This window comes from Amblyomma mixtum, chromosome 2 (assembly GCF_055824585.1).
Source record: "Amblyomma mixtum isolate Tamu chromosome 2, ASM5582458v1, whole genome shotgun sequence".
In the NCBI taxonomy this organism is placed as follows: Eukaryota; Metazoa; Arthropoda; class Arachnida; order Ixodida; family Ixodidae; genus Amblyomma; species Amblyomma mixtum.
This window is the reverse complement of record NC_143013.1, coordinates 284,260,734-284,271,772: the sequence shown is the minus strand read 5'-3', so window position 1 is coordinate 284,271,772 and position 11,039 is coordinate 284,260,734. Positions and strand designations below refer to the sequence as shown.

At 50.5% G+C, this 11,039-nt stretch overlaps 1 protein-coding gene across 1 annotated transcript; it reads left to right on the top strand.

The window, feature by feature from the left end:
* Window positions 1–512: 512 nt before the first annotated feature.
* On the top strand, window positions 513–9,575 carry LOC149364306 (high-affinity choline transporter 1-like). The gene is made up of 7 exons (XM_089570072.1): window positions 513–660; window positions 2,461–2,609; window positions 3,241–3,390; window positions 4,724–4,853; window positions 5,720–5,937; window positions 7,027–7,225; window positions 7,880–9,575. Exons 1-7 carry the CDS (start codon window positions 528–530, stop codon window positions 8,581–8,583), a joined length of 1,683 nt encoding a protein of 560 aa, XP_089426198.1. The 5' UTR covers window positions 513–527; the 3' UTR covers window positions 8,584–9,575.
* Window positions 9,576–11,039: the final 1,464 nt, after the last annotated feature.

Below are 11,039 nucleotides of genomic sequence, written 5' to 3'. Positions count from 1 at the left end.
TCCACCGAGAATTGAGACAGTTACTGCGTCTTTTCCCCGAAAACCTCTAATTTGGACGGGAGGTCAACGCTAGGTTTTCGTTTACGACATACAGTACGCCCACGCTGAGTACAGCTCTGTATAGTTGTAAATGAAGGTGTAGACAGAGGAGCAGTGGGTGATTAGATACGAGGTTAATGGCGCGCCTATCCTGCGTTGCTCCGTAACTGCAACTGAAGGGCTGAGACGAGCAGATACTCGGAGACACAAGAGCTTCACAGTCACCAGTGTTTTAGGGCCTTTAACGCATAACAGTACATCAGCCGAATAGCGGAATAAGGACAAGGCGACACTCGGCTCGGCATTTTTCTCACGTGCCGACGGCGACATATGGCCGTGTCGTAGTTTTCAGTCAGCAGCTGCCGTTGAGAGCTCGAAAGTGGTGCCCATGAAGGAAGGCGCATGTCTGGTGCAATGGTGTAATCGGCATGTTCGATTGCGACGGCCGCATGTGCGCGCACGCAGGTGGCACCTTCTTCGCGTCCAAGATGCGGATGACCAAGTCGCTCACCATGCTGGACCCGTTCCAGGCGCACTATGGCCGCTGGATGGGGCTAGTGCTCTGTGTGCCGGCGGTCCTGGCAGAGTTGTTCTGGACTGCCGCCATAATGGCGGCTCTGGGCAAGTGCTTCGCTCGGGCAGCTTCATGCGCGGAAAGAATGCGTACCTTTAGCATGCCGTGTACCGTGGTACCGTTAGTGTTACCGGAGTACCGAGAGCCCACCCAGCGCCAATGCGCATGCGCAGAGCGCCTCGAGGGCGCCAGATGGCGCCATGTACTCGGCAGCTGCACGCACGCCTGCCGCATCAGGACCAATCAGCGCGTGCTCACTGGCAGTGGGCAGGATCCCGGTACTCTGGTAACGCTAACACGGTACACGGTATGCTAAAGATGTCTATTGAAAGCAAAGCAGCGCGTGTCGCCATCAGCGCCATTCGACGGAGACAAGGCGCACTTCCGGTCGCATAGCGCAGCTGAACATAGAATTTACTTACGTGAGCAAAGCTCTAGAAATTGGCGTTGGGTGCTGGAGGGCGACGTGGGGCCCTATGCGAAAAGTTCGAAGTAGGTGGTATTCGCTGTTGCCGCGTGTAAGACGAGGGAGGCGGAACGTATTCCATGACATTGTCAGGCCCTCATAGGCCCTGGAAGGTGTAGAGCCGCAGTTAGAAGTCCATGGAAGGCTACTGTGTAGTAGAAATATAATTTCAATGCATCAAAGGCGTATATTGCTTCAGATTTATCGGTGCACTGTGCAATTAACGAAATCGCAATTACGCCGCATGTATCTATTCCAAGATGCGTGGAAAGGAGGAGATGAAATATTGCCTTCCATAGAATTTTGACTGCTGGTGTGCAAATGACATCCGAGAGTTGCACAAAGAAAGAGAAGACTACTGGTGCAAATAGAAAAAAAAGCAGAGAAACTTGGAGCGGATTCGCAGAGCCATAGAGAAGAGAGAACACCCGAAAAAAGAAAGATGTCTGCGGTAGCTTGGTATAGCTGTCACCTCTTTTAAACCAATGCCGTCGCCATCCTTGATAACGAAACTGCCTATCGCCATCGTCCTGTTCCCGGTAGCGGCGGCAATAGCGTGTGTTAGTGGGTGCAGCTGCGTTTATGTCGTGGCAGCGTCCGTCCGGTCTGTCCCAGGGAGTTTGAGCATTCAGTCAATGATTACTCCATAATTAGGTGCGACAATTCATCTCACATCTTCCTTCTAATTTTAGTGGAGAAATAACCAAAAGAAATTGTCTTGTGCAAACTTGTTCTTCTGTTTCAAATTGGAGGGACCTGCAAGTCGTTAGCAGCTCGGAAAGCATGCATGCGAGCTCCCATATTAAGGCGAAAGCCTTTAATGCCTCATCGTTGTAAGCAGCAGTTGTCGACAGAAATGTCACGCTTTTTCTAGTCAGTCCATAAAAAAATATTTGTGTACGATGGGATTCGAAGCACCATCCCTCCGTTTCGCAGCCGAGTGTGGTAATTTGGTTACGCTACTTCCTGCCAACGCATACGTAGTTCTTGTCTAGGAGGCTGGAGAGTGCAGAAAGGCGTCGAATAAGACGGATGCCTCCCAAACGACCTCCAGTTTCTCCAGAACTTAAGATTCACAAACAATTGGGCCCTTAATTAACATCTTAACTACACTTCAGTGACACAAGCAGCAACATCGCGCTTAAGGCTTTCGCCTCACCGCACTTTAGGTCAACAAATTGCCCTCCTGAATTTTGTTGGTAATGACGCGGAACCCAACGTTTGTGAAATCATAATTTTCTTCCTTTCTTCGCCTTTGGCGCAAGATAAAGAACAGTTGTTGTTCTGTGAACAATCATTTATATCTGCGCGCTCGTTTGAACACACTTAGAAAGCTCACGAGCAGTCCATATAATGCTGGTTACCTTTTTTTTTTCTGCAGGCGACACGGCGAGCGTGATCATGAGGGTTAGCTCTTCGTACTTCATCATCGTGTCCGGGGTGGTCATCTTCTTTTACACCGCACTCGGCGGCTTCTACTCGGTCACTTACACTGACGCCCTCCAGGTGGTCACTACCGCTGTACTGCTGGTGAGAGCTCACGGCGCAGCTATGGGACTTTACGACAAACGACAGTGCTTTAATCGATGCCATCGTAATCTGTCGTCGTAATCGTAGACGAAGAAATGCAAATATAGACCTCTTTTCACATTAGTTTTCATGGTTGACCACTTTTTAATCGTGTAATTTTGCCCCTATATCTGCTAAACCTCGTTATAACGAGTCGAACCTTTATATAACGAAATAATGGATACAAAAAAGGAATGATGGTTCTCCTTGGAAGCTCGGTCAGATCGGGCTATAACGAAGCTACGGCTATAACGAAGTAATCGCAGGGCCCCTTTAACTTAGTTACAACGAGGTTCAGCTGTATAAACTTTTTTTTTTGCCTGCCCTATTCTTGCATGAACGGCAGCTTTCGCCAGTGGCTGTCAGATACATACGGAATGCCAACCAGAAAAATTTGCATGTGTAGTGATATGTGATATAGGCTCTGCAAGGCAATATTCAAAGCCGGGTTCCTATAGATTGGTGGTGGCTAACCAGGCTGAACTCATAACCATAGCTTTTTCGAGGCTGATGATAGGTCCGAACCAAATAAACGCTTGTGAACTGTATTGCCGCGTTGACTGTGCCTAACGGGGCCACCTGTGGCGTGCAGTGGTTGTGCGTTCCTTCGTGCGTGTCCAACAAAGCAGTCGGTACAGTTCCGCCACCCCACAACGACTGGATCGGCACCGTCGCCAGCGAAGACGTCAGCCAACTCGTGGACTTCTTCCTCATGACTGCGCTCGGCGGAATCCCGTGGCAGGTATGCAACACTGCGCAGCCTGTGTTAAAATTATGCAGTCGAGTCCTTGTAGCCCTCGTGCATCGGCTGTCACTCAGGAGGGAGCTGATAGGAACGCAGTCGTCTTACCATACAAGATGGGGTAACGTTTTAAGGAAACCTAACTTACCTAGTCAGTCATTTTCTCCGTGCGTAAGTTACTGCAACCACGAAACATAGGTATGTGAGGTTTCTTCCGACGGTGAAATCCTACGTGCATCTCTGGAGACTTAAAGGCTCGTTAACTTAGCGGCTACTAATTAATTGGATTTGTTGTTTTGATGCGGTAGCGTTTAGGTTGTCTCACAAAAAAATTTCCTGCTTTCCTGTTACGAAATTCCCTGATTGGTCGAGAGAGGTCACGTTACCTTGTGACGTCATCACAACCTACTCACCGTTCTGTGAGCAAATTGACGGTTTGTGAGTGCAAACTGGGCCTCACAAGCCCCACTGGGTGTCTGAGACAGCCACCTGCCGAGGGAGGGGCGCATCACTTAAACCACTGCATCACTGTTCCAGTAGTGGTATTAGGACTTCCCGCGATCTATGAATGTAATTGAGAGGGTTCTGACGTCATCAGCACCATGTGACCACCAGTGGCGTCGCCAATTTTAGAATCTGGACCAAGACCTACTGAACTACAGACCTGCACAAGTGGCCCAGCTCCAGCGCGCATGTTCTAGTTCATGCCTTTTGCCGCTAGGATAGAAACATTACGGGTGACGTGGCGCTAATATACACCTGTTGAGAAAATGGCCTCCTTCATCGTTTTACTTCAAACAAGGCAGTTTTGTCGTTTGTCCACGTAGTCATTATCATCCACTTATCTATGCTAGGCAAGGTGGTGCCGACAAAAAGGAAGCGAACAAAAAGGAAGATGTTTTTTATACTCTTCCAGAGCGGAATAAGTCGTTATTATGGCTATTTTCATTGCTGATGTCAAGATAGCAGAGAAAGACATAACAAAAGTATTAAATAACGTGCACAAAACGGCAAACGATGATGATGATCATAGCAGACGAACAGGTCAATCGAGCGCCCTCAACGGCCAAAAAGCTAACGAAAGTTGGCGCACGCTGCTCCATAGGACCCTGCCAAGTGTGCAGGTCTGTAGTTCAGCTGGTCTTGCTGTGGACAACCGAATTTGTAACAGCGAAAAAAAAAACGCGGCAGTATTGTTATTATTCTTATTTTCAAAATAGATTAGAACACACGTGGCTGCCTCAGAGGCATGACTGTTTCTTCCGAGCGTGCACCGTGCTCTGCTGAAAGGACGCTCTAAAACGCAGCGTTTACCTCTCGATGTGCATCGCAGGTGTACTTCCAGCGAGTCCTCGGTTGCCAGTCCGCGGTGGAGGCCAAGATCCTCTCCTTCATGGCTGCCGTGGGCTGCATATTCCTCGCCGTGCCACCCGTCATCATCGGCATCGCCGCCAAAAATACCAGTACTGTTCCTCCTTTCTCATCCGGCTTGAGTGCCTTGCTTGTTTGTTAAGTCGGGTGGCATCGCTTCACGACTGAATTTCATGGAAGCAGAAGCTGCTTTAGTCGGTAGAGAGCATTTCCAAAAACGGGTTTAAGTCAGCAGAGCCGGGCACGGCGTTCAAGTCAACAGCCCTCATCGAACGAAACAAAAACGACTTGTACGATCCTAGACACGTATTAAGGCGAAAGCCTTTAATGCCTCATACTGTCGTTAGCAGACGCGTCGGCAGCCGTGTCGGCGGATTTGTCCGCCTTTCGGCGTCACTGCTTAAAAAGAAACTGCGCCGAGGGTGGGAATCGAACCAGGGCCTTTGGCATTTGAAGCGGAAACGCTACCACTCCGCCACGAAGGCTCAAAGTTCGAGCATGAATAAAGGCGCATCTAGTGAATGCATGGGTTTCATTAATAAAAAAAAGGAATAAAGTCAAGAAAAGAAAAAAGAAAAACGAAAAATAAGAAAATAAACAAAAATAAAAACAAAACAAAAAGACATGAAAATAAAAATAACAACAGGATCAAACATAAAAATAAAAAACAACAAAATATGAAAGATAAAAAGTAAATAAAAACAGTGCGCCAGGCAACGCTTTCGCCTTGCAGCACTTTAGAGAGCCAAAGTGCCCCCTGAATTTTTTCAACCAGTGGGCCCTCTGAGAACTCTTAGCTGTAAAGGAAACAAACCGCTTTCTACTGCAAGAACAAGAAATTGTAGTTAAGGACAGTTATCTCGAGGAGAACCGTTGTACCGAGATGTTTTTACGGCGTCATACTGTTGCATCGTATTCCATGCCAGCCGTTTGAGTCCGGGCCACGCGTTTTGCGCAGACTTCACGTCCGTCGGCTACCAGGGCTCGTTCCAGCTGAGCGACGAGGACGGCTCGAAGGTTCTGCCCGTCACGATCTCCTACCTTACCTCTGGCCTCACCTCCATCTTCGGCCTGATCAGCATTGCGGCCGCCGTCATGTCGTCCGCAGACTCGTCCATGCTCAGCGCCGCCACCATGGTCACAAGGAACGTCTACCACTGCCTGATCCGGCCCTACGTACGTCACACTCCACGTTGGCATCCTCTCATGCGGGGCCTGCTTTTTATCCGGTTGTGTTTTGTGGGAATCCTGGCTTCCCGCCGTTGCCTTTGCGCGGCTGTTGCCGGCTTCCCGCGTTGTTTCTCCTCTTTCCCTTGCTCCCGCCTCAGGCGGTGGAGAGGCGGCTAAGTGACTAATCACTGTCATTTGGCCACAGCTCCGCCCCGGCTCCCAAACGGCCTTTGCCATTGGCGCCTTTTGGCGGGAATTCGGGACCCGCTTGGGCGGCCGCGCGCCGCGCGACCGTCCGAGCGGGGCCCAGAGAGGGAGATCCCTCCAAGACAGCGTAAGGTGCGTACGCTACTGTTTGTCCGTGCCGGCCTTTGCCGTTCGGACCAGTGCATACTCGAGCTCGCCAGCACGGGTCCTCTGACCTGCAGCGGCTCGAGCCTGTCCAGCGGGGTCCAGCGACCTCCGACAGGCGTACCTTGCGTTGATTGCCCACTCTGTCTCGCAACCGGCCCAACGGTCGACACGAAAGAGAGATCACAGCACTGCCGCGGGGACATTCTCCTGCAGCGGCGTGCTAGCGGCGCGCATTGCTCTAGTCGCTTCGTGCGTGCAGCGGAGCCTTGCTCCTCGCGCGCCCCCGGGACGGGGTGACTTTTGAGTGTGTGTGTACCTGCTAAAGGACGACGTGAATAAACGTCTCCTTTGTGAACTTGGAGGCCTATTTCTTTGCGGCGAATCGCTCTCCTCCCTGCGGAGGTTGAATGCGCCGCATCGGTGTCTCAGGGTGTGTGTGGTGACGGCTGATCGGGGCCCTTGGCTCGCGCGAAGCCCGAACCCGCGGTTGTTGGTGGCCTGTGTCCACTCAGAAACCCACAGTTTCAAGTGCTGTATATAACTTAGGAGCACTAATCGGGCTATAGTCGGATACAACTTAAGAACGCGGCGGCTTTTCCCCGTCAATGGACCCCCTTCTAGCCAATGGCGTCGGTAAATTCTCAGAACCCTGCTAGTGTGACAAAGCAGGGAAATGAGATGGGAGGGCGTAGCTTCACTGTCGCAGGAATGCCGCGTTTCTGAAACCGCGGTCGACCGCAGGCCACGGAAATGGAGGTGGTGATCGCTCTGCGCACCATGGTTTGCACCCTGGGCGCCTTCGCCACCTACATGGCGCTGTCGGTGAGGTCGGTGTTCGAACTGTGGACCCTGTGCTCGGACGTCGCCTACGTGCTCCTATTCCCGCAGCTGCTCTGCGTGTTCTACTTCAAGGAGACCAACGCGTACGGCTCGGTCTTGGGTGAGCTCTTCCTCGATCCCATTTTTTTTTTCCCGTGAATTTGGGAACCGGTGTAAACTTTCCCGAACATGCATTTTTAGTCTCAAAACACCCGAAATTTTTCCGTGCTTGACAGAGACGCTTGATCGTTCCCGCGTGCAGAACAACCTACGAGCATCGCCTAGATAGAGGGAGAGAATTCACATTAATATTGGTTTCAGATTAGGTCTTCAAAATCTTCACTGCTTGGAGCGCCAAGGCCATCTTGTGGAATACTTCAAGCACTAGCAAACGACACAGAATGGGGCACAACGTGAAAAGGACACACAGTATTCCACAATGAGCGTTTACACCCTAAACACGAATACACCTATATGGGAGTAAGAAGACAGTAAGTACTACCCTAGCGTACTCTCTTTTATAAAAGTGCACTAGGGGACAGCTTATCCCCTTTTTACTCCTTTCTGTTTAGAGTTTACCAACTAGCTCAGTAGTCTGTGTACCAACTAGCTCAGTAGTCTGCCCTGTTGCAGCTAGACATCTGGTTGTCGATGGTGGCCACGTACCCCGGGAGGCTACAGGGCAGTTAAAGAGGAACTGCTTAAGTGCCTCGACATTGAAGCTGTACGTAAGCCGCTGGCTGTGCCTTACATCTCTTCCCGCGTTTGTGTGTAGCGTTCATCTTGAGCGCCGTGTTCCGGTGCCTGTGCGGCGAGCCCTCGCTGAACGTCCCGGTGGTCGTCAGGCTGCCCCTGTACGACCCGGAGGCTGGCCAGCGGTTCCCCTTCCGCTTCCTGTGCATGGCGCTCGGGTTGTGCACGCTCATCCTGGGCTCGTCCCTCGCCACCGCGCTCTTCCGTCGGGGGTGGCTGCCGCAGCACTACGACGTCTTCCGGGTCTACTTCGTGCCGCCGGAACTGGCGCAGCTGATGCGCAGGCAGTCGACCGTCTCCATCGAAGGCTTCCCCCTTCCCGGCGCAGACGCGGACTCGCCCGAAGCTCAACCTCCGGCCGCGGAGTCAAATCAACAACCTTCGGTCGCCGACCAGGAAGGGGAGAAAGCTCAACCTCCAGCCCCTGAGCCCGATCAGCAGCCTTCGGTCGCCGTCGAGGGAGGGAAGAGACCTCCTGGCACCAAGAACCGGAGGCCATCGGCGGCTTCGAGGACTGGCGACGTGTCCGAGAGGCAGGCGTCGTCCCGCAGGTCGTCGCAGGTGTCGTCTCGCAGGGCGTCGCAGGCTGCGCCGCCGGCCGGAAAGGTGGCGACTGAGGCCGGGACCGAGTCGAAGATGTCGCGCAGGAGCTCCAGAGGCAGCGCTGCACAGAGAGCTCAGCGCAGGAAGTCGGTCCAGTCAGGCAGCAGCAAATCGTCCGAGTGACGACCGGGGGATGCGAACACTGGCGCCGAAGCGCGAGGCCATCGTTCGCAGCCATGCGCATCAGCAATGGACTAATAATTCGGACTCCTCGCGCAGCTTTGTCGTATTTTTTTTTTTTGCCGTATAGTTTTTATTTATCCCGAATCAATGCGTTCTTTAATCCCTTCCATAGCACACGGTAGCTTTTATTTAAAACAATGGACCCTTCAAGTGCGTTATATTTTCTTATTTATACTTATTTCTTATTTCTTCTTATTTCGTTTACGTGTAAGTGTTTGAGAGGCAGTACCACACTTTTCCTAAAGGACTCGTTGGATCGGGCTTGGCGATTCAGTTTGATAATTTTGTGTGTGATCGTATCTTGTGTGCAGAACTTCGAACCGAGGCTTCCAAGGTTTTGTCAAACAAAATTGCGGCTCGCCTTGTGAAATAGCCTCGCGACGCCCGCTATGACATCTGTGACATGCGTCGAAGTGTGCGTGGCTGTTTGAAGTATGCGCCAAAGTGTGGGTGGCTGTTTGAAAATTTTGAAACTGGAAGCATCTGTTCACCGCGGCACGGCGCAACAGCTTGTAATGCTTATTAAACAGAGCAGGCCACTTCGCCATGTATCCACTGCGTGAGCCTGAGAAACGTTCATTCACTATGGGTACGTGAGTTGAGATTTCTCAAAGCTTTCGTTCGCATTGCAACGCGGCAAATTGTTTTGGCAAATAAATTGGTATTATCGCCACCTATTCTAAAAGTAAGGCATTTATCCCACATCTACCCGAGACCATGTCTTTGCGACATTGGAGCACTCCATAGCACTTTGATAAAAGATTAGATCTAGCTAAGCTTGGAGAGAGTACCATTTCAAGCAGTTCCAGACGTACTACGTTGCACCTTACCCCTTCTTTGTCCTGAACAAATACTGCACAAGGCTTCACCTTTATACCTCATGTCGAGCCCGATGGTAGAAAATCTCCAATCATTATAGGCTGAGCTGATGATTGCACCGCCAGCTTCTGCCAGCGCTTCGACAGACAACCCAATACAGCACGCGAACTACCCCAGGTGGTCGAAATTTCCGGAGCCCTTAACTACGGCGTCCCTCATAGTCTTAGTGGCTTTGGGGCGTTAAGCCCCCATAAACCATAAACCAACTCTGGAGCATTCGACTGCGTCCCAACTGGAAATTCGGAACCGTGCGCCTGAGAACTTTGGTGACGAAGAAATTACAATGATCTCATATGCTCGGGTCTCCGAGATCTTTGAACATGACATATCAAGACCACCCCCTCCTCTTCCCCCAATCCCTTTGTACAGAATTGCGTGCTTTTTGAATGCGAAATTTTTTCTCATGTACTGTGGCTAGGACGGTGTTCTCTTTTTGCCCCCTAGCAAGCGCAGCAAATTATTCCTCAAAACAATGTGTTTGGTAGCACGTAGTCCGCCGCTTTCTTGCGGATAGTTTTTGTTAGCCGGACTGATGATTTTTTTTTTCTCTGGATTTCTTATTTCATGTGCATGTCAGAAACATATTACATGACCCCAAGGGTGGTAACTTCGTTTTGGAGCTTTAAAAATTAGTTTCTACCTATTTTGACACTTTGTGACAAATGTGGTGTATGCGTGTAAAAATTAATCTTCGATGCCTTCTTTTTGAAAACTAACGAACTGGATTTCTCGAGACGCCTGAAAATCTTAAGCCTCATCGAAATTTCCCAGCGTCGATTAGGAGTCAAAACGTACTTTGTCGTTCGTGAAGACTCCTTGTCACAGCGTCCACCTTTATAGCATCTATTTTCGGGGAACGTTCCTCATGTCCTGCTGTTTATGAAGCCTCGTGCTTTTTGAGAACCCCTTTGTCAGTACTTGAGTCGCGAAAACGCACTGAAGATTTTGTCTCCGGCAGCCATTGACAAGTGTGCCATTCGGTAAGGTTACGTCTTGCATGGGGCACGCTATAGTAATGTGGGTAAGGGCTCCAGCTTGAGCTACTATGGCGTGGTACTGACCACTGACCTGTTATTGCTTTCCATGTCTTAAATGTGGCACCTGAGACAGGGGCGACTCATGCGCCGCCTCCTTCCTCAGTTTCATGGCGAAACAATGTGACATCATCATCATCATTATCATCATCATCAGTCGACCACGCCAGCTGCAGGACAAACAAGACCTACTGAACTACAGACCTGCACATTTGGCGGGGTCCTATGGAGCAGCATGCGCCAACTTTCGTTAGCTTATTGGCCGTTGAGGGCGCTCGGTTGACCTGTTCGTCTGCTGTCATCATCATCATCGTTTGCCAATTTGAGCAAGATATTTAATACATTTGTTTCGTCTTCATCTGCTATCTTACCATAAACGATAAAAATATCCACAATAACGACTTTTTTCGCTCTGGATGAGTATAAAAAACGTCTTTCTATTTATCCGCTTTCTTTTCGTCAGCACCACCGTGCCTAGCATAG

Bases quoted from the DNA above. Each gene is read 5' to 3' on its own strand.
- LOC149364306 (XM_089570072.1), top strand. From the start codon at position 528: ATGCGGATGACCAAGTCGCTCACCATGCTGGACCCGTTCCAGGCGCAC. The intron at 2,610-3,240 runs GTGAGAGCTCAC...TGTGGCGTGCAG, and splicing joins TCACTACCGCTGTACTGCTG to TGGTTGTGCGTTCCTTCGTG. The intron at 7,226-7,879 runs GTGAGCTCTTCC...GTTTGTGTGTAG, and splicing joins CGCGTACGGCTCGGTCTTGG to CGTTCATCTTGAGCGCCGTG.